Source organism: Ictalurus furcatus, chromosome 25, assembly GCF_023375685.1.
Source record: "Ictalurus furcatus strain D&B chromosome 25, Billie_1.0, whole genome shotgun sequence".
NCBI lineage: Eukaryota > Metazoa > Chordata > Actinopteri > Siluriformes > Ictaluridae > Ictalurus > Ictalurus furcatus.
This window is the reverse complement of record NC_071279.1, coordinates 16,768,049-16,791,821: the sequence shown is the minus strand read 5'-3', so window position 1 is coordinate 16,791,821 and position 23,773 is coordinate 16,768,049. Positions and strand designations below refer to the sequence as shown.

At 37.2% G+C, this 23,773-nt stretch overlaps 1 protein-coding gene and 1 long non-coding RNA gene across 2 annotated transcripts; one reads left to right on the top strand and one right to left on the bottom strand.

Moving 5' to 3' along the window:
- Nucleotides 1-399: 399 nt before the first annotated feature.
- On the bottom strand, nt 400-4,574 carry LOC128600870 (uncharacterized). Its single transcript, XR_008384615.1, has 3 exons — nt 4,456-4,574; nt 3,309-3,377; nt 400-2,644 (listed from the first exon to the last, which is right to left on the bottom strand). It is a non-coding gene; the product is annotated as an uncharacterized LOC128600870 (long non-coding RNA).
- Nucleotides 4,575-8,697: 4,123 nt separating this feature from the next.
- Nucleotides 8,698-23,353, top strand: rfx6 (regulatory factor X, 6). Its single transcript, XM_053614910.1, has 20 exons — nt 8,698-8,705; nt 9,269-9,510; nt 10,609-10,762; nt 10,846-10,969; nt 11,092-11,153; nt 11,271-11,348; nt 11,994-12,021; nt 12,283-12,390; nt 13,552-13,629; nt 14,216-14,329; nt 14,562-14,611; nt 14,833-14,992; nt 15,090-15,228; nt 16,467-16,576; nt 16,663-16,780; nt 18,350-18,472; nt 18,559-18,765; nt 20,081-20,575; nt 21,873-22,082; nt 23,169-23,353. Exons 1-20 carry the CDS (start codon nt 8,698-8,700, stop codon nt 23,351-23,353), a joined length of 2,793 nt encoding a protein of 930 aa, XP_053470885.1.
- The last annotated feature ends 420 nt before the right edge of the window (nt 23,354-23,773 follow it).

Below are 23,773 nucleotides of genomic sequence, written 5' to 3'. Positions count from 1 at the left end.
CGAGAAATAGGCATTTTCATAATGATCAATGTAAAAATCCAATGGGTTTTTTTTTTTTTTTTTCCAGAACAAAAAACAAATTTATGAAAGGACAATCACTATTTATTGGCACCCTGTCCAGGGTGTACCCCGCCTTGTGCCCGATGCTCCCTGGGATAGGCTCTAGGTTCCCGATGACCCTGAAAAGGATAAGCGGTATAGAAGATGGATGGATGGATGGACAATCACTATTTTTGTTTGGAAGAAGAGCCAGTCCTGTATTTTAGGACAAGGTTTACAATATGCTATTCCCAGGACATAGCAGTACTTATGTAGATATTAGGTTTCATCAAAAGCACGAATAAGGCGCCTGCAGGTATCAGCAAGACTTTTTAAATGATACTTCAAATGTAATTTAAATGAAAAATTAACCTGACTTAATCTTCATAATCATTTAGTGTCCAAGATTTATTTTATAACAAACATTACATTATACTGCATTACTCAAAATGCCATTCAGGTGCCTGCTGATAGTGGTGCAGTGGTACTTAGCCCCCTTAGATCATCTTTAACTAAAGAGAGCGATGCAGCAGCACTTTAGTCTTTCAGTCTTGTCCAGCTGTCTCACCTTCTCATCTTTGCAATCTGCCCAAACAGATCAGCTTCAACTTTCATGCTAATACCGCCATCGCAATCATCGTTTCGTATATCGCCAACTAGTGGAGCCAAGTCTCTGCCATAACCAGGCGCAACTGCATCATACCGCTGCAATGCATTCTGGGAGTCCAATTTTTGTACTGTCTCCACTATGTTCTATGATGTTGAACATCACTTGAAAATGGCGAGTGAAGAAGGAAGTTCTAACTCTCTTGTTTTTAAGGAGCTCACAGCAAAACCTGACCATTATCCCTTATATTAAACGCCACTGTACCCGTCCTAGCAACGTCACCCTGTGACTTCTCACGGGAATAATGAAAATGCAGCGACAACCAGCAATTTAGCACCAGAATCACTAAGCACATCACAAATATTTTTACAGAAACACATTTAATGTGTTTCATGCTGGAGATTTTCCAGAAGACCAAATTTGCAATGATGATGATATTCCATGTGTAAAAGAAAAAAGAAAAAAAAACCCTGACATTTCCAGATATTTAGAAAATAACAAAGAAAAATTTTAATTCAAAATGCCCCTATAATAAAAGCCTGGACGTTAGAAGGACATTGACAGTTGGGTTGGGTGATATTACAAATTATATCATATCAAGATTCTCAAAGGCATTTCTGTGAAGCACAACACGCCTGGTGATAGATAGACTTACTCACAAACTGCCAGAAATACAGTAGTGTTGCATTAAAAAGAAAAGTTATAATAATAATAAGGAAATTATGCTTTTTAATAAACAAATTTAGAATATTTCAATTAAAATAAATAAATATATATTTTTAAATAAATTTTAAATCAGGCCATTGTCTGGTCAAAAAACAAAATAAAAAAAACTCTCCATTTCCCCAAGATCCTCAGTACAGAACTGTATTGAAAACCCTGTGAGGCACGTACTGCGTCTGGTGTGAAAATGTATTTTTTCACATAAATATCGAGAAGCACGTCAAAATTGATCTCCACAGTAAAAGATACATTCACACATGCAGCGGTTTTATCGCTGCAAGTTGCCAGTCGCTATACTATGAAGTCGCTATTCGGCGTTCCTACTAACTAGAGTTCCACTTTTGACAACAAACCAGTTTTCTTTCTGCTAAAATGAAATGTTCTGGAGGGAGAGCGTGTGTATATAAAATTCACCAGTGTGTATATGCGCCATATGCTACAAGATGAAGGAGAAGCAGCATGTGCTTTTTGCCATTGCGGCCATCTATTGCGGCCGGACCGCCCGGGTCCCGAAACAATCACGGATCACGTGCGCTCTACTGTCTTCACTCCTGTTGGAGGTCGTTGTACCAAGTCGCTCCAAATTTTCATGAAGTGAAACTTTTCTTAACTTAAACACGCCCACACCTGGCCACCAACGGTTGCAGTCGCTCATGTCGCCAGCCCTCACTGAAAACGTCTCCGGACGCTTTGTCGCTGTGAGTCGCTGTGTGTGTGAACGTACCTTAACTAACTACACGTGTGACCAGAAAGATTTGGTTTAAAAAAAAAATAATTCAAAAAAAAGGTTTTGTGCATTTTGGCATGTTTATAGCATACAATTCAAAATTATGAATTATATTCAAATTTAAGATCATTTCATTTGTCAAATTAAATTTAAGACTAATCTGAAGGATCCATGAACACTGTGATAAAGAAAGAAAAACTAATATAACTTAGTGCAGAAAAATACAATTAATACTGAGCTTTTTTTGTAAACCTTCCAACCCGAGTAACAGCATTTCCAATAACCTGATACTGGATATTCAAATAGGCATCATTTTAACATGTAGAAACCCACTGTTCTTCTTAGGATGAACTTATTTCAACGATTTAATGATGTACTAAATCTATTTCTTAAGTCATTACTATTCTATTGAAGCAAACCTCTCAACATCATTCGTAATTCACAAAACCTTAAAGATGACGTACTGAAAATGAGTTTAAACAGAAATACCTGTCGGTCTGTTTCCAGTCCATCTGATCAGATAAAGCTTCGTGCACGAGACCACACGTCTGCAAAAATACAGACAAAACACTGCCGTCAACGAGCTGTGTGTGCCTCTATTCACTCTATGACTCTATATACTTTATTAATGAGGCTGAATTGTTGGGAAAAACTCAAGAACAATCATACAGTTGGCAAGAAACTAATTCAATGTGTCACATATTTCATCTACTGTTCCTTCCAGCAATGAAGTCAGGCAAATGGAAATTGTCCTCAGAGCACTAAGAATGAACACAACATTAGGAATAAATAACTGAATTCGGAAACAAACTCCAAAAAAAAAAAATGTGAACGTTAGCTCGCTTACTATCAAACGTGGCTAATTTGTGTATTTACAAACAGCAGTTAGCGTAACTTTAGCTCACTTACTAGCAAACAGGAAATCTTTAAAGATTAAGGTAAAGAATCTAGGTTAAATGACGTGTCACTAACCTTTGTGTATTCTGCAAAAGCAGTGAGATGTGACATTTTAGCGAAAATAGTATTACCAGCCGCACATACGACACTACTCACGGTACTAACGGTATTGACGATAAAAAAATAATAATACAGCAGCATCGGTGGTATTTTGTAGCTTTTATATGGCGATACAACTGTAGTACCGGTATACCGTGCAACCCTAGTTTGCATATCCTGTCATGTTACAGCACAGATATAATTCAACACAGATACCTGATGACATCATATTATATCCAGCGACATGCATCCACTTAGCTGCAATGCTCTCTCTCACCCTCCGCTCTGTAAAATAAACAGTTGTGTATAGACAAAATGGTACCGTGTTCCAAAATACGTACGGATATACATATTTACTAAAGATATACCAAACATTTCTCCAGTGTTACACATTTTCCTGGGTAAGCTTTACAGCAAGACTTGTGTACGTAACTAAATTGTCTCAAGTTACTTGAAACTGGCTACCAAATTTATATCATACCAAGATTTTAATTTGTTTAACATAGATAAAAATTTTAGCAAATTTGAATCTATATTAGCATACTAAATGAAATCATTACGGATTATATTTCTGAAACATGTAAGGATGATTAATTATTGTATGAAACAAATGGAAATGGGAATTAAATGTATACCAAGATGAAATAATGACCACTAAACAAACTCAACCATTTTTTTAAATGATGTTAAATAAAAACTGCTAATCTTCTGTGTGGAAATGCACTTTATATTGGTTGGATTTTTTAAATTATTATTATTTTTAAGAATTCAATGAAACCAGATAAATGTAAATACAAGTGAGACATTTAGGATTCCCCCCCCCCCTTCTCCCCTCCTCCCCTCCTCCCCTCTCCCCTCCTCCCCTCTCCCCTCCTCCCCTCCTCCCCTCTGCTCCTGTTGCTGTTCCATATTTAGGATGCCATTTTGATATTATTAGCCATGGGCACGTTTTATTAAATATGGCGACGACTCATGATAGGGACATTTTGGCATCTGTTTATTTATGAAGCCTTATTTTTTTTAATAAATATAAAATGACGTCGATAGAAGTCAGAAAATCCCCAATGGAAGAATCGCAAACGGTTTAATTTATGACAGAAGAGAAGTTAGCAAAACACGCTAGTATGGAAGAAGAGGAGAGAAGAAAGAAAAAAAAAAGACCCGTTAGTCACCAAGGCAACACTTATGTCTCGCGCTCAAGCAGAGGCTGTTGTGATTAGCTTGCTAGCCAATTTAATGTAGGAATGCAGCTCTGTAGCTACTTTGTCTGAATTTAACACGGGCATGTAGTTTAAAATACATTCTGTCAAACATCCAGTTTCATGTAAAAGATTCGTAAAACACTGTAAATGATTTATTTTACCTCAAAAAGGGACATGACGTGAGGCACGTGCTCAGTTTCACCACCCGCACCTGTTGAGTGGTTCTACCCAGAAATCGACGCGCTGAAGGCTGCGTTCAAGTTCCCGACCTACTGTTAAACATTTGTACAATTGCTGCTGGTTTTAAGACTTCATTTCAACCAAAAAACAAACAAGAAAATGAACACATAGATATATTATTTCAGTCCAGCTGTTCTTGATTTAATTTGTATTCATTTATTTATTTATTATTCATGTATCAGATATGAGGATCTAATTCTAAACGGTTTCCACTATATACCATTAAAAAACATCTACACATTAAAACCATTACCATTGGTCCTTAATAACACCTACTAGACACAACATGCTACCAATAGAAGGCAATAAATTACCAGTAGAATCCCTCAGGGACTGTTACAGTTTCCATTAAAACCAATACAATTTCCATTGTAACCATTAAAACCATTACTTGTAAATTCTGTGAGGGTTTCTATTGTTTGGGGGGTGTACAGAGTTATACATTTGTTCTCTAATTTATCAATCTGCAATTGCTCAATTTCTGTAAATCATGAATAAAGCTAATATTGGAGTTGGGTTTGATTGGATTGGGATTGGGTCTGATGTTTTCATTCATCCATTCAGCTTCATCTTTATCCTGGTCAGGGTGGTGGTTTATCCGGAGCCTATCCCGGGAAGGTGAGGCGAGAATGTCCAAACTGGACAGTTGAAGATTAGAAAAAGAAATCATCTGGTCTTTTCCCAGTCTTCTCCTGTCCAGTTTCGGAGAGTCTGTGCCCATGATAGCCTCAGATTCCTGTTCTTGGCTGACAGGAGTGCAATTGATGTGGTCTTCTGCTGTTGTAGCTCATCCACCTCAAGGTTTGATATGTTGTGCATGCTGAGATGCTTTTCTGCTCACCACGGTTGTAAACAGTGCTTATTTGAGTTACAGTAGACTTCCGGCTAGCTCTGAGCAGTCTGATCATTCTCCTCTGTTCTCTCTCGTCAACATGGCGTTTCAGCCTGCAGAGCCTCCGCTCACAGGATGTTTTTGTTTTTCGCACTATTCAGTGTAAACTCTAGAGACTCTAGAGTTTGTGATATTCCTTTTGACTTTTGATGTCAATTCCTTTTTGATGATGGCTTGACCTTTACAGACCACATTTCAACAACTGCACGGTCCTGTAAGTTCATTCTGTACAACATCAAGAAAATCAGACCCTATCTCACTGAACAGGCTACACAACTAATAGTCCAGGCTCTTGTTATATATTAAAAAAATATACCCTTCAGATGATTCAGAATGCAGCAGCATGTCTCGTCTTCAACCAGCCCAAAAGGACCCATGTCACACCCCTATTCATCTCCCTCCACTGGCTTCCTGTAGCTGCCCATATCAAATTCAAGGCCTTGATGCTCACCTACAAGACCTTGTCTGGAACAGCACCCTCCTACCTCAACTCTCTCCTCAAGGCTTACCTTCCCTCACGCAATCTGCGATCGATTAATGACCGACGCTTAGTAGTACCTACTCAGTGTGGCTCAGGATTCCGTTCCAGAACCTTCATGCTATCTGTCCCTCAGTGGTGGAATGAACTTCCAACCTCAATCCGGACCACAGAATCTGTCACTATCTTCAAAAAAACAGCTAAAGACCCATCTCTTCCGTGAACACCTAACCAACCCTTAAAACGCCAACCCCACATTATCCTAAAAAACAAAACAAAACAAAACAAAAAAACTTACTCTGGCTCTTACACCTTAACTCTGCGCACTTTGTTTTTCTAGAACTCAATTAAAAGATTTTGTACGGTAGCACTACTTGTATTGTTCTCCGCTTGATATAGCGCTTTGCTTGTATTTCCTCATTTGTAAGTCACTTTGGATAAAAGCGTCCGCTAAACGAATAAATGTAAATGTAAATGTATTCCCTGGAGATCAGTAGTTTCTCAAACCAGCCCATCTGGCACCACCAACCATGCCACGGTTAAAGTCACAGAGATCACACGTTTCTTCATTCCGACGTTTGATGTGAACATTACCCAAAGTGCTTCACCTGTATCTGCATGATATTTTGATTTATGCTACTGCCACATGATTGGCTGGTTAAATAACTGCCTGAATGTGCAGGTGTTCCTAAAAAAGTGAATGGTGACTGTAGCTAGATAGCTCTTAGATGTGGATGTGCTATCTGCTCACATGGTCACTCACCATATTATTGGAGATATCTTAGTTATGAGATAACTTTGCACATGTAAAAACGCATTCGTTGAGGTGATACAGAGTGCGCAGTTTGTCCATTTCTCTGCTAAACCCGATCATTTATTTACTGATGAGTTGAATCATGTGTGTGTGTGTGTGTGTAAGCAGGGAAAACTGTGATCATACCTTGCATAGTAAATATGAGTACATTCAGTTCTTAACACCACAAGTTTAAAGGAATACTCCATTATTTTTCAACCTAATCTATATCTGTAGTGTGTGTTTCAGAGATAAACAATAAACATTTTTTTGACAATGCATAGTGCCTCTGTGTACATATCGCATTTGCACAGAAGACTCATTTGCATACCAGTGTTTATGCATTGTCCGTGCCGGCAGGTGTTATACCAGCATGTTGCTTTATGTTTGTTTGTATTTACACTTTAAATTCAATCGGGTTGTGTCACTCCCGCCACTTTCTCTGGCTAGTCCTCACTGGCTAACCACCAAACCTGTGTTTGTGCTCTAAGCATGGGTTTGCAGAGAAAAGAGCAAGTTTTAAAACTCCATAAGAGCTTTGGTAAGACTTTCTCTCATATCTCTCTTAATCTTATGGACATATATAGGAAATATGTTTGAAATGAAATCATAGTGTGACCTGTCCAAATAAACTTTTTATTATTTTATCATTGCATTACTTAAAAATATATTAGCAAGTACAAACATCTTCAATTTAGGCTAATTGAAGTAATATTTATCATTTTTAAAAAATGTTTTTTAGACAAATATAAAATTAGTAAGCATGCATCTAGATATTCTTACTTATTTCAAGCTTGAAATTATATCTATCTTATTCTATTGGCAGATCATTTTGCTTATTTGCTTAAAAGTGTTTATTTCTAGAAAGAAGCGCAATTACTAGCCAATAGAATAAGACGATTTTAAGCTTGAAATTAGTAAATATGTCTACAAATGGGCTTAATGTTCTTATATCTGTTATTTAATGATCTCATAATGAGAAATATTAACTAGATATTGTATTGTTCTCCGCTTGATATATCTCTTTGCTTGTATTCCCTCATTTGTAAGTCGTTTTGGATAAAAGCGTCTGCTAAATGAATAAATGTAAATAAATTACACTATATTTCCAGAAATATGTGGACACCTGACCATCACACTTATATGTGCTTGTTGAACATCCCACTCCAGATTTTTTCCCTCTTTACTGTTATAATATAACCTTCACTCTTCAGGGAAGGCTTTCTACTAGATTTTGGGGCGTGGCTGTGGGGATTTGTGTTCATTCAGCTACAAGAGCATTAATGAGGTCTGGTGCTGGTGTTAGATGAGGAAGTCTGGGGTGCAGTCAGCGTTCCAGTTCATCCCAGAGGTGATCAGTAGGATTGAGGTCAGGGTTCTGTTCAGGACCCTCGATTTCTTCCACTCCAACCTTAACACTTTACACACCATGTCTTCATGGAGCTGGCTTTGTGCACAGGGGCATCGTCATGCTGGGACAGGTTTGATCCTCTTAGTTCCAGTGAAGGGAAATTGTAAAGCTACAGAATAGAAAGACATCCTATACAAGTGTGTGCTTCTAAGTTTGTGGCAACAGTTTAGGAAAGAACCACATATGGCTGTGATGGTCAGGTGTCCACATACTTTTGTTCATAAAGTGTATAATTTTTTTGGAGTGTTTTATTACAGAACTTTTATCTGTTCATTTTCACTGCTTGATTGTACAGCACTTTGTGTTAACACATGCATAAACGGTGCTTCGTATATATAAGGCTTATTATGAGGGCAAGTCAAACGAAAACCTTAAACGTACGACATAATTTAGAATAAAAAGTTTTCTAGAGGACACTCATTACACACTGGAACATTTGCACGGAATGAAATGGAGATTATGTAGAAAAATGGTACAATTTTGTGACAAAAGTTGGATGCAAAATGTAAAATATAAATGAATAAAGGGTATCATTTGGCTCACCATATTATTATTATTAGTAGTAGTAGTAGTATTATATCTAGCGGTCATGCTGAAGTCAGCAGTTATTTTGTTCTTTTCTCAGTACAGTGAAATGTCTCAAAATTCTTCTCCATGGTACCCACACACACACATAGAGATTCGGAAAGATTTTAGAGTGCTCCTTTAACAAATATCAACGTTTCTCAGCATGTTTGTCTGTGTTTTATTGCCATGTGGGTGTAGGTTAATTAAATCAGGCCTGAAAGTGAAGAGTGCGGTGTGACAGCTCTGGATGAAGGTGTAGGTCTAGCTGAAAGGCAACACCAGCAGGTTTTAAGGAGATGATGGCCCCCTCGGGTTAATCATTAATACTCCCGGTCTACTGCCAGTCTTCTGTAAATAAGATAAATGCTCTCAAGGCACTCACGTCAGTGTCGTACCATTTCAGACACAGCACAGCTTTAATTAAGACCGGAAGGCGTTACCTGTTTCAGTGGATTAACGGCTTGACGTGGAAAAAGGTGTTTTTGGATCGAAATCTTACGTCCGGTCAGACGTGTACCGGATCTGAGATGTGCGTCTCTGGATCTACTTCGGACGAGTGTATTGTTTTTAATGTGTTAATGCTTGCAACTGAGTGACGTTGCGTTCGAAATTCAGTTCCAGCTGTTTCCTTTTAATCGTCTCGATAACATACAAATGAAAAGAAACAGAGGAAGTCCAGTGAAGAGTAATAACACGTTTCATCAGCTACAGCCACCGCAGCCGAAGCGGACTTACAGTGCTGATGATCTCCATCACACCGACCATCACGATCTCAGAAACATGTTCTTCAAAGACAAGTTTGATGAAGAGGAAGAGGATTCAGGGATTAAATCAGGTGCGTCACACTGGTTAGAGTTCGATAGTGATTGTAAGGAGAAATTAGGAGTAAAACCAGAGGAAGTGGGATATATAAAAGTTATTATTCAACTTCATATTATTCAGCTATTTTACATTACATATTTGAATGATTTTTTTTAAATCCACGATATTTTTTGTTGTTGTTGTTGCACTCCTTATCAACATAGAATCATTGTCAATAATTTCTTCTTCTTCTTCTCCTTCTTATCTTATCTTTTTCCTTTTTTTCTTCTTCTTCTTATTATTAAATCTAAGGCCTAAAATGAGGTTAGGTTTATACCATATAAATGGTATATAAATGTCTATAAATGTCCAAATTTCAGTGTTTTCTTCTGCACAAACAATGTTCTTCATTTGGCCTGCTTCCTCATTATTACTCATGTCTGCGATATTCTACTGTGGAATTAAAATGGAATTAAAAGTCTGACAGCCGTCTAACGTGAAAGAAACGTGAGACAAATTCACAGAGAAGGCGAATTAACCTGATCTTCATGACAATCATCCTCAATGTACAGTACACGCTATATATTAGGCTATTAGATGCTTAATTGAACGTAATCCACTTCTCACTTATATGATTGAAATGACTTCTTTTTCAAAAACCTTTAAATCTGTGATCAGGTCATTTTCTATCACTTGATGTTGATGTATATCATTTTATTTCTTTATATTTCAAAAATGATCCGTGTCTGGTTCGTTTGATATCGAATCATTTTTATATTTTATTTGTATATATTATAAACGATCGGCTCAATTTCCATCACCACCTTCCTCATCTTCTATTTATTATTGTTATTTTTTTTGTCTGCTTCTATTTGTTGTTGCTGTTGTCGTTATTCCTCTTTCTCTTCTTTTTCATCTTCTTCAAAACAAAGCCATGATATATACAAGCATATATATATATATATATATATATATATATAATCGTAATTAAGCCATACGCAGTCTTAGAAATCTTTTACAAAAGCACAGGAAATTATCTCTGCACTTTTCTATGAAATATAATCAAATTTCCTTCTGCACTACGCCTTTAGTCAGTGACATTCGTTTATATAGAGTATCACTTATTTAACAGAGGCTGACGAGAGCAATGGAACCATCTCCTCTGAAGACGACTTAGATCATCTCGACTATTCGAAGAATTTCCCTCTGAAGCAAATGGTGACAAAGAAGAGCATCAGTGAAATCATCAAGGACAAGAAGAAACAAACCCAGTTAACGCTTCAGTGGTATCGCCATCTTTATCCTCCTCTCTGGTGATAGTTAAGATTGTTGTAGCAGTTGTTCTTGCTAACATTTTCTTGTCAATTAGGCTTGAGGAAAATTATATCGTTTGTGAAGGAGTCTGCTTGCCTCGGTGCATCCTCTATGCGCATTACCTAGATTTCTGTCGCAAGGAGAAATTAGATCCTGCTTGCGCTGCCACTTTCGGCAAGGTAAACATTATTATGTAGGATTGTTGTAAAAAATTTGTAATGTTATCGAGTGTTTAACTGTTGTGTAATTTCAATTAATGAGCACGAGAAGACCTGAATGTATATTTTCGTTATAACTGTAGACTATACGGCAAAAATTCCCACTGCTAACAACTCGAAGGCTCGGCACCAGAGGCCATTCGAAGTAAGGGACACTAATTAAAATTTTATTTATTAGTCAAATATCTTCAAGCATCAGTGTTTATACGTACAGTGTGTTTTCAATGCGATTTTCAGGGTTGTTGTTGTTGTTTTTTTTAAGGTATCATTACTATGGAATCGGGATTAAAGAGAGCAGTGCTTATTATCATTCAGTGTACTCAGGAAAAGGGCTGACCAGGTAAAAATAAAGCGCCAAGCTTCTCCTTCCTCTGTTCAGTTTGTAGTAAAGTATAAGGAAGATTGGAAGGTGAATCATGGAACGTTTCATGTGTTAGGGAAAATGGAGATGTAATACAGCTGAGTGCTAAAATTTGCAATCCCCGCCCATGTTTTTTAATGGAAAAAAAAAATACATAAAATAGAACTGCACAAAGTTTCGAGTGTGGAATTATCCTAGAATAAGTCAAAATCAACAGAAAGATTGGTTGGAAAGTTGGGAAAGATGTTTCGCGTTCACCCTTTCAGTCTCCAGGCCTGTTTTGAAACAGGATTAAAACCAAATATTGGAAATAAATAAATACATTCCAATAAATATTGTAAATAAATGAAGGAGCTCAGAATTGGTGTATATTAAAATACACAAATTGGCAAAAAAAAATTTCCACTTGTAATAGTGAAAGAACATTTTTAATTGTTGATAAATGTGACAAATATTTCTTTGATCTTATTCATTTTGTTTTAAAGCAAAGGGGATGCAAACTTTTGCACTTGAACACAAAATTTGCAAAGTACATTTAATAGATTTTATTTTTTTTTCCTTTGCATTCTATATTGATTATAAACTTTCTTTGAGAGCGTGTTATTCTTGTGTGTTTCATAACAGATTCTCTGGGAGCAAGCTCAAAAATGAGGTTGTGATTTAAAAAGACATCTTTTTTTTTATTTTTTATATTTAAACCTTAACTCATATTTTCGTATGTAGTACAATACCCAGAACAGTGTAATTTAGCCACTTTGGGTTATTGTGAGTAAACCAAAATGATGGTTAAGACGAGTAAAATAGCTATTGTTTGATAATGAAATGATCACGAAACGAAAGCTGTTCAGTTTAAAGGAAAAAAAAAAAAAAAGCAGCTCTATATCTATATATGTCTCTTGTTTGTAATTCACAGGGAGGTTTCACACGAAAATATTCTCTCAGTTCTAAAACAGGAATGTTGCTACCGGAATTCCCAAGTGCACAACATTTATTGCTTCACGAGTCCATTTCGAAAGAAAAGGTTTGTTTATTGTGGATCACGCTCAAAAAAACAAATGGGTAATAAACTGTAGCTTTCCTTGTCACATCAAGTATACACTGTATATTTTGGACATTTAGTATATACTGTATCTTTTACCTGGGAGGTGATTGAAATTTTACTCTAGACTTTAATTAAAAGCCTACAGTGGGTGTTAAGGTCCGATTATATAGATTCTGGGGCAAAAAGAAAAACATGTTAATAATACATAAAACCCGTATTATATATTTTGTACATTATGTACATATTCCATAGGCTATTAAAACTGAAAACACTGACATGTTCAGCTATAAAAGTCTCCAAGTTTGCTCGAAAGACCTCAATATTTTGACCCTAGGATGCATGAATAAAAAAAAAAAGCCTACACGAATGTATAAAGTGGGTCAAAATGACCCGTATTGGATTCGATGGTTGTCTCTCATAATTTACTAACTATTTTATCCATAATATATGAATATCTGTGTTTCAGAACTGACCTGTCATATAATTTCTGTGTTAAAATGCAGAATCTGTAGATAAAATATAGTGTATATAGCAGTGTGGGCTAGGTTTGTGATTCGCTGTGATAACTGTTGCTATGACAACTGAGGCAAATTCTTGGCTCAGAGACCCTAGTTCCAACAGATATTGAGTAATCCATGGAGTTTTAAATGTATTAGAAATATAATATAAATATTAGTATGGACAAAATGTATGTATATATACACAAACATACTATGTTAAGTCGAAAATTTAAAAAAGGTTTTTATTGATAAATTATTTCAAAAAGCACACCCTGCTGGGTCAATTTGATCCGCGTTTTGCACCCTAGGGCTAAAAGAAATCTCCCGTGAAATCCATCCTGGTTCATTTACAGCATGTTGCATGTTACTTCAGTCTTTACTCATTTGCTAACTGTTTATTCATTGTGAGATTAAAAACATTAAATATCATGCACTTCTTTTTTTTTTTTTTTTTAACCCTGTTTATTTTTTTTCACATTTTTCAGGTAAAATGATAGTAATTGTACAAAAGGCTATAGTTTATTTAGTACCTATTAATCTGTCTATTATTCAGTTTGTATTTTTCTTTCTTTCTTTTTTTTTCTTTCTTTTTTAACAACTGTACACATGAACTTTCTTCTCTGATGCATTTCAAATTCAGGTCGACACACTGATCATGATGTACAAAACTCACTGCCAGTGTATTCTCGACAACGCCATCAGTGTCAACTTTGAAGAGGTACAAATTTATGAGCAAGATCTAATCGTAATAATATCACAGCACTGACAAATTCACTAATCTGATTGATCCGAAGGTGTCGATTCGTTGTCTATAACAGCGGCTCAGACGGTAGTGACAGCAGTAAAGCAAATCCTAGGTTAACAGTATATTAATGTGCTTGTTCTGTTGCATTACTGTTTCTATAGTAACAGCGAACACAGGGCGGATACTGAAAATAACAGATTTAAAATGTGCTGTTATTTAGCAAAGAAAACCATTGATATGGTGACGTTTTCTGCCAGGAGATGTTTATGTAAGGAGTCTCCAGTGTCAGCGCCTTATAAGAATCAGTATGTTTTCTGCCATGGGAAAATCCTCAGGACTTCCCAATTTGTTTCGTGGACATTCCACAATATTAAACGTAACTCTAAATGGAGAAAAGTATGATGTGCGGATGTTTAATTAATAATAATAATAATAATAATAAAGTTTCATCATTGGTCAATTGCGTGTGTTGTTTAAGAGGAATAAAACACTGAACACCACTGTGTTGTTGATTATTTTCCTGTACCAGCATGTGATTTATTCCTTTCATGTATTTCAGATCCAGAACTTCTTGCTGCATTTCTGGCAAGGCATGCCCGACCATCTCTTACCTCTGCTGGAGAATCCAGTAATCGTGGATATCTTTTGTGTGTGTGACTCCATACTATACAAGGTGTGTGTGAGAGACGTGTGCAACCCAATATCATGTGGAATTCAGTTTTGTTTTGTTTTTTGTTCAATTTAATATAAATGAAGTTGTATATGATTGCAAAGCTATGCCTGGCCTCACTGTAATAGCATACAAGTTTCTTTGCTACTGCATAATTTTTACAAACTTGTAATCATGTCGGTCTGGGTGTTGGCACGAGGTCATGAGCTCATGTTAAACTGCTTGTGTTTCTCAGGTCCTGACTGATGTTCTCATTCCTGCTACAATGCAAGATATGCCGGAAAGGTTCGATTCCTTCCGTAGTTGTGTACGAAGGTTGCGTATCACGCGACAGCCGTCGATGCTTAACAATTTATTACTCGTTAGTTTGTCTGCTTTTTTTCAATGTGGAACGTTTGCTTAAGGATTGTTTTTCCCCCAGCACACTGCAAACCCCTTACCTCACGTCCACAATCTGTTTGGACTATGTGAAGCTACATTCAGTAATTTTGGGACAACATGTCTAGTCTTTTGGCAGATATCCGAAATTTCGCAAAACTCTGGGAGCCCTGGATGGTTTCATCCTTGGAAAATCTACCAAAAATCCTGTCAGAAAAGAAGCTGCCGATAGCTCGGCGCTTTGTCTCCTCCTTAAAGCGCCAGACGTCATTCTTACACCTTGCTCAGGTCTACATTTCCCAACCATACTTTCGCATGGACGAGAGATATTCTTGATCTTTTTTAACAGCATTTAAATACGTTTTGTTCTTTCTTCTTCCCGTAGATTGCAAGACCGGCTCTTTTCGATCAAAACGTTGTGACGGCCATGGTGAATGACGTTGATAAAGTAGATTTAAACAGCATCGGCTCCCAGGCTCTCCTCTCAAACACTGGCGACCAGGACCTGGATTTCTACTCCGAATGTGAGTCAAAATACCAAAGACGGTTTGTTTTTATCTTCATACAAACAGCAGTAGTATAGTATTAGCGTTAATATTAGCAGTATTGACAACCCATCAAGATTTCCAAGCTTACTGTGTAGTCTTAAGCCCTAAAAATTTGATTGACTGGTAGATATCGATAAGGAACGTAAGTGTTTTTGCTGGGCTAGCTACGAAGCTAGCTACCTACACTTTTTTTGCTGTCAGTTGGAAACTATCTTGACAAATAAGCTTATGGTAAAAGTAAGGAATAAGACATGATTGGGAATAAAGTTACTGTTACGACCCGAAAGTTGATTATTTTCCTATAACAACGCATACCCAAGTGTTTTAATCCTCTTATACCACATAAATTTGCTAACAGTGATATATCAGTGATATGAAATTTATTGCAGAATAGCATGTTATCAGTTTTAAAGGTTTATAGGTACGTTTCATGTTGTGGAATGTCCGCCAAACAAGTTCTTTACAGCAGTTTTATCACTTGTGTTACATCTGCTGTTATATAAACAGTCATTGGCTTTCTCTTGAAGTTAATGAGTTTACGAGGAGGATAAACTCCTCTTTCGGGAAGACTTGAAGACTCTGGAAGAGCTGTACTAGAGTACTAGAGACGGTCCCTCCAGGATTTCACCATTTTGTGATCGCAGAAATTAACGCAAAACCAAGCAAACTCCGCAATATTCGGAGGAGCTCGCAATTTTTCTAAACGTCAACAGATTTTCTGCAGATCCGGGCCGAGACGCGTCATGTGACGCCATCACAACGCGCATTCAGTCAAAGCCCTCTCAGATTCACGTGCGACGAACATGAGTACAGCTAAAAGGTCTCGTTTACCAACAAACATCGCCGAGAAAGACCGTGCGAAACTATTTCGTGGAACTACAGGTTCACCAATTCAAGTAATTTCCCCCCCAAAAAACAGCACAAAAACACGTATAGGTCAAATCCTGTATGGACTGGATAAAAAAATCAAACGTATTAGAACACGTGCATTAATATAAACATGTGATTTGCCGTACAACCGGAACTACTTTCAGAGCTCATCTTATAGAAAATTAATCAGCACGTTCTGACCAGTCAAATTTTCCATATTTAGAAAACTACGCTCATTAGATTTGTGTTTTAGTCTGTTGACAAATCTAAATGTATCGTTCTGAGCTACACTATTAAAACTCATAGCACATACTGTATATTTTTCTCCTGTTTTTATCTCCTAGACGACTCTGTCGCAGTGTTCCAAGAGTTAAAGGACCTCCTGAGAAAAAACGCCACCGTCGAGTCTTTTATTGAGTGGCTGGACTCTGTGGTGGAACAGAAAGTCATTAAGGTCGGTTGAAACTAAAATATCCACTCTTCAGATCCACAGTATCTGCACCTGAGTGAGTATAATCTCGATTTCCGCTTTTTCATCAGCCCAGTAAACAGACCGGCCGCTCAGTGAAAAAAAGAGCCCAAGACTTTTTACTGAAATGGAGTTTTTTTGGAGCTCGTGTGATGCACAGCCTCACCTTAAACAACGCCATGAGCTTTGGTAAGTCTTTTTTGGGGATTTCATGAGCAAGTCATAATTATGCCTTAAAGATACGCTTCATTTTCTTTCATACACTTCTGGTACATGTAAAGAGCTTATTTAAAGCTTCTTGTTTTCCCCCCCTCTCCTACAACACAAACCCTCCACTCAGTTTGGTTACAAAGCCACAATGTGCTGTAAAATGTAGTGACCCGTCCTGAGTAAACAAATCTTTATCTCTTGGACGCATGTGCACTGATTAGGAAGAGCCTAGCTCTAGTTATGTTAGCTTTTGGTGGCCCTGCGAACACACACACACACACACACACACACACACACACACACAAAGCCAAACACAAAGTCGCACTTAGAGAGGCCATTACATGACCTCACTGGACCTACAATAGGCAGAGACTCAGACAGCTTAAATGAAAGACCTTTTTCGTAAAGTTGAAACATGTCATCATCTTCCCATGCTTCAGCTGAGATGTCATAGCATTTTAAATGGCAGAAATAGCAAGCGTTTTTATTCTAGCTCCCCAAAGCAACAAGATTGGTCCTATTTTGAGTCCCATGATGCAGAGAACATAAAAGCAGGATTTAGATAAAAATGTGTTGAATTTAGAGGTTTAGGCGAAATTCTGCACATATAACATTTCTGAACATATTAAACATTTTGAGTGATTTGTTTCCCTACTAGCTGGATATTTGATTCAGACAATTGCAAAATATCCTCATGGCGTTAGCTATTTGCATAGGGCTTGTTAAATTATTAAATTAGTAAATATACAAGGAATTTGTGGATATGATGTTTGGTTGTTTTTTTGGGTTTTTTTTTTTTTTTGGTAAATTTCGTAATCATATTTCATGTGAAAATGGGGGGGGTGGGGGGGAGTTAAAAAGATCCAAGACGCAATTGACAAGCACTCTTCACAAGTAGAAATACAGTCAACTCCAAAATTATTGGCCCCCTTTAAGGTAATGGACAACAATGGTTATATAAAATAAACATTTAAATTTTCCATTTAATAATTAGAGAAATGACACACACCCCAAATAAAGACATGCTGTAATGTGAAGAAGCCTTTAAAAGTGATAAATGAAAAAGGAAAACGTTTAAAATATCTAAATATTAAAATAATTACTATACTGAGCAGTAAAACAATAAGTTTAAGAGAAAAAAAAACATTTGCCTTTTTGTGTTTAAAGCTGATTTTTGTTTTTATTAGAAATGCATTACGCATAAAACAGGCAATAAGTTCACATTTATATATATATATATTTTTTAAAAAAAATATACAGTACAGTTAAATACAATGTTTTAAGTACAACAGTTTTAAAACTATTGTATGATATGAAGAAATAATAAAATTGCATTCAGTTAAACAAAAAAACTCGCCATTAATGAAACACAAAACCTTTTAGTTTTGCTCTGGGTAGATGTAAGAGAGGAAGAATTCTTTCCTATAAAAAGTACACTGATCTCATTTGTGTCTCATACTCCTGTGTAATCATGAAAGGTTTGCGCTGTAATAAATGTGTCCCAGGCTGTAACTCGGTATATAATTCATTGAGAAAATCTCTTCTCAGGCTCCTTCCACCTCGTTCGGATGCTGTTGGATGAATATATCCTGCTGGCAATTGAAACACAGTTCAATAATGATAAAGAGCAAGATCTACAGAATCTCCTGGATAAATATATGAGAAACGCAGGTAAACCTGTCGTTTAGTTTTGAAAAAGAATGAATTTAACCGCTGCCGGTTGGATCAGGAAGCTGATGTAACCATAATGTTTTCAGATGCCAGTAAGGCGACGTTTACGGCTTCCCCGAGTTCATGCTTCCTGGCAAATCGTAATAAAGCAGGGATTGTGAACAACGATTCGTCCGTGAAGAACGAGACCCAACCAGAGTATGCACATCTGTCTATCCCAGGAACTGAGCATGGACTGGGGGCCACCATGCTGGTGTACCAGGGGACAGATACAGACAGCTTTACACTATCTGGTAAATACTATAAATCAGAAAGATGTGCTACAGGAGAGTCTGAGTATGAAATTATGTCACAATTTATGAACACTAATATGCTTCTCAGACATCACATCATTCTTCACCAATCCAGGTCAATCGTATTTGAGACAATATGTAGCCTAACTTTTAGTGATTTGCTAGAACGGTGATGGTTTATGAACATTAGCTCTATGAAAAACTTAACTGCTGAACCTCATTGACGCTCACGTGAAACTGTGGCGTTAAATATATCCACATAGAGCTGGCCACTACATTTCACAAGATACATCCTCAGATACACGGGGGAAGTTATTGATCTCAGACTTCTGTTAAACAGGTGCTTCACTTGATTTTATGGGCAGCCCATTCAGATTATTTGAAATGACTTGTGTGCAATTACCGTCTCTGAGGTTGCCAGGTTGTTCTGGAGTAGAGCTCTGGAGGTGAGAGATTTTCAATTGTATCTAGGCCAATCCCATTAAATCAAGCACTTGCCTATAAGCCGGAATTGATTTCTTTTTAAAATCAGGTGAAAGGAAATGAGCCAATCACAGATTTAAATAAATACATTTGTAAATAAATAAAATCGAAACAAAGAATCGGCTGATTTTGACACATAAATAAATAAAAAGTATATATAACCGTGAAGCCATTTAGCTTCATAAACATCTGACAGCTTAATATTCGATGTATATATTTATATTGAGGATGAATGACATGAAGAGTCATAGTGAAAATGAAAATCATGTTAATTTGCCATATATGTCCTTTTTATTTTCTTATTTTAGCAGTCTTCTTCATGTAAAATGGCTGCCAGCGTGTATATAAAAGAGCACTTCAATCCCACTGTAGTGTAAAGCAGGTCTGAATAATCACGAAGATGCTAGAGACATGAAGATACTTTTTTTTTTTGCAGGAGAAAAATATAAATCTACACATAAAATACTAAAAGAGTTATAGTACAATGGATTAGATTGCATATTATATAAGCAATGCTAATTAATAATCATATGACATTAAAGGACCACAAAGTTAAAAGTTAAGCCTTTTTGGTTTTTTTTTAATAAAAGAAAGATTGTTAAATTTCACTTAAAAATATACAAATATTTGTTCGATGGATGGATTTCTCAAACTAAAAATAGATATTCCTTAGTTGTATTCGTGTATTATGTATTTAGTAGTTAGTATAAATGCACACTGGATATGACAAATGTTGATGTGAAGTCAGACATCCCTTAAAGTCAAATTATGCTGTGTATCAAAGAAACAAGCTAAAAAAAAAAAAAATGGTGTGTCATATTTCTTTATCAAGGCCAGTTGGACTACTCCCAGAGCAGTGGTCCGTTGATCACCCCTCCCATCTCTCCGGCCATGGCGAACCGAGGCAGCGTGATCAACCAGGGCCCGATGGCAGTGAGATCACCAGGCAACTGTCCTGTCCAGCCTCACGCACCCTGCCAGGCTTTCCCTGATGGCATGTACCAAAGCCTGCCTGCCTCCAACTACTATACCAGCACCTCCACCTACCAGCCTACGAACCTGACACAGACCCACACACCCCCCTCGGCTTACCCGGCTCGCAACGAGTGTTCACGCTATTCCTCCTTCAGTGGTCAGCAGCTGGCTAAGGACTGCTTTAATAGCAGCTGCAGCGGTGTAGCGTACAGCTCCAGAACCTTGTCAGTAAGCTACCCGTCCACCTCCGAGCCCACCATCGAGGTTCAGGGGGTGCAGCTAATGGACTACGGATTTGCAGGGAGTGCAGGAGGATGTTCAGGTCCAGTATACACCAGCGCATCACACAGCGGTGAGGAATGCAATTCTGTTGCACTTTTGTCGGTTATTCGCACCAAGTAAATATTGTGGGATCAAGATCGTCAAGTTTGGATCTTCAAAACATCGCCAATGTTCAATAAAACTGGTCCAACTGTACTAATTGTACTAACTGTACTAATTAAGCCCAAAAGTTACTGTCGATATTTATGCATGGAAATTCACACATATCCAGAGATGCTTACGTTGTTTTTCCAGGCTCCGCCTTTAGATTATGCAAATTACTTGCCTCTTGAAGTTTTATCCAAGTTGTATGTTGAGTAAAAACATCCAACAATGAGTTTTTCAAAAGCGTCATAAACAAAATCACTCACTTTTAAACAAAAAAAACAGGGATAGAAAATATGGACTAAAGAAGGAAGTAGATTTTTTTTTCTTTGCTGTTAAATTCTACTATACGATGTTACATAAATGTAACAGATCATTTAAAAATCGAAATAAAAAGACTAATATGATGATATATGAGAAGACGGTAAACACGTAAATAGTCCTAGGTTTCATTTAAAAGTTATTGAGCAGCTTTTAAAACAGCACATGATCCAGTGCGTCCCATTCATCTGCATGTCCCATTCATTGCCCTCATCCGAATGAAGACATGAGCGCTCAATCGAGGTCATGAAATCGTAAAGTGTGAATACGATATAGGTTAATCTATCATACTTTTAAGGATTGATTTTGATTTGTAGAATTAATCAAACAATGCCAGTGTTTTTATTATTTCGATGCATGCGCTCTACTGTAACGAATGCCCACAGTTTGAAAGATAAGCTGACCTAGCACTCGTTTGCTACACTTGCAGCTCAACTTTAAGTGTTGTTTATGAGTTTGTCCATAAAAAAAAAATACATTTTGCTCCTTGAGATCAGCAATGTCTCCTCGGGCGTCCTCCATTCGGAAACTTTTCGAGGTCTTTTACATGGGCGATATTAATTAATTTCATTAATGGAGTCAAATTTATGGTATCTGATATTGGATTCAAATGGTATTTCATCGTTTTTTTTTTTTTTTGACTGCATTTACAACCCTAAATATACATTTCATTTTGATATAGTGTGGTGACATCAAACTGTCAGACAGTTTCGACACCACTGTTTTACTGAAACTCCACACTGTGTGTGTGTGTGTGACTCCTGAGTAACTTCTGAATCGCACTTAAGACTGTAGTTACGTACATCTGTTGTCTGAATACAGATGTGAGCGATTTTCCTGACTGAGCATGCTTAACTTCTGAGTGCTGAGAACTTTAAGTGCTTTCCTTCCTTCAATTCCAGGCTACTATGGGAACAGTGGCTATGTGGACACGCAGCGGATGGGCTCTCTAATCGATCAGCATGTATCAGTGATCAGCAGCGTGACCTCCACTCGCTCTGTCCCCGCATACGCTGAGGTCCATGACCCTCTCAACATCCTGAACGACACGAGCAGAAAGCCAGCAGCACCTTACTACCCCGTGCAATCTCCTCTAATTACACGCTCAGCAGGTGAGAAGACACAATGTTCTTATTTTATAAGGATTTTATTATTAATAGAAACGATGGGAGAGAGTTCATATGAGGAGTTTGGCTCATATTGTGACTGATTTTATTTAACATATACTTTCTATTTTCGCTGGATGAATTAATAGAGAATATAAACTAAATAATACACTGTCCAGCCCAGTCTCAACTGAAAAAAAATATGACGTACAACATAATATGCACACCTTCTATACCATGAATATCAATGTTCTGTCTAGGTTTGATTAGCTACGTCGGTATACATCATGTGCTTGGGCCAGAACGTCCGTATTCATCATTTATAAGTCGCATGTGAATGTTTATTTCTATGAAGGTTGGGCTAGCGAAATATTATTTATGTCTTTTACAATCCAGATTCATTGTTGATCGTTTATCATGCACTGAAGAAATTGTGGTCATCGAAAAGCAACTTTTTATAAAGGTCGTAACATTATATAATAATGTTATAATAATAATGTATAAATAATAATAATTTATTTTAAAATAATAATAAAAAATGTGACTATTAAACATGTAAATCGTCTTTAATGATGATTCTGATGGTATTCAGACGCGGGGGCGGGGGAGGCATGGGGGGGGAAATTTATATACATTTTTAATGAACAGTTTGTGATGTCACGAAATAGTCTCAAAGCTTTTAGACCAATCATATCCGATATGCAAATTTTTTCTGGGTGTTGATGTGATGTATGGAATCGTCGAGCCACAGAACATGCATTCTGAGCCAGCAGGTCACACAGCTGGATATGTCGCTAGTTTAGAGAATAACAATCAAGAGCCGTTATGATATGTTTTGAGGTTTGGCTGAAGTTAAATACATTTCGGAGAATATGACGGTGCAAACCTTGAGTCGGGTGCTGTATTGACGTACGACGAACGCAAACCATCGTTCTCTCAGTTAATTCGCTGACTAGCTATTTGAGATACCAGAAGGGCAAGGGGGTGTTTTTCCATTTTCATACATCCTGATCATTTTCTAAGAGTAAAGGTGTAGAGATATAGACCTATTTAGCCCATTTTCACTTATTTTTCATGATGTATCTGTTGCAGGTTCTTCGATAGCCCCTCCGATCCCTTGCTCTGTTTCTCCGTGCATGTATGGTGCTGCAGCTCAGTATCACCATACACAAGATGCCTTGCTACCTCACCATAGCGGCGCTGAGGTGCGGGACATGGTGTCCTCCCTGCCTCCCATCAACACCGTGTTCATGGGGTCGACCGGAGGACCACCGTGACTGTTAATAACTCTTATTTCACTGACTCGTCTAATGAAATAATAACATTTAAAATTTCATAAATTTTTTTTTAAAAAAATTCAAAACTCGGACTCTTCAGTGCTACCAGATGGACTAGAGGAAAGTCAGCAGGTCTGTATTTAAAAAATTGGTATTTTAGAGAAAAAATATTATATATAGAAAATTATTTAAATGTACATGTAATGCAAAGATGCTATATGTATCTGCTATCTATGTCTGTTTAGTGCTCCAAACATCCGTATCTGTACCTGTATCTGTATGCTGTCTTTGGATTTAGGCCCTGTTTACATTAGAGCGTTTTCGTTTTAAAACTGTTGCTACGGTTACGCCTGTCGTCTACACTACTCCGGCGTTTTCAACCCTCGAAAACGGAGACTTTTGGAAAGACCCCGTATTAGT

Excerpts from the sequence above, each read along its gene's own strand:
- rfx6 (XM_053614910.1), top strand. Across the intron at positions 14,330-14,561 it reads GTGACTCCATACTATACAAG|GTCCTGACTGATGTTCTCAT; the intron begins GTGTGTGTGAGA and ends TGTGTTTCTCAG. Across the intron at positions 14,612-14,832 it reads ATGCAAGATATGCCGGAAAG|TCTTTTGGCAGATATCCGAA; the intron begins GTTCGATTCCTT and ends CAACATGTCTAG.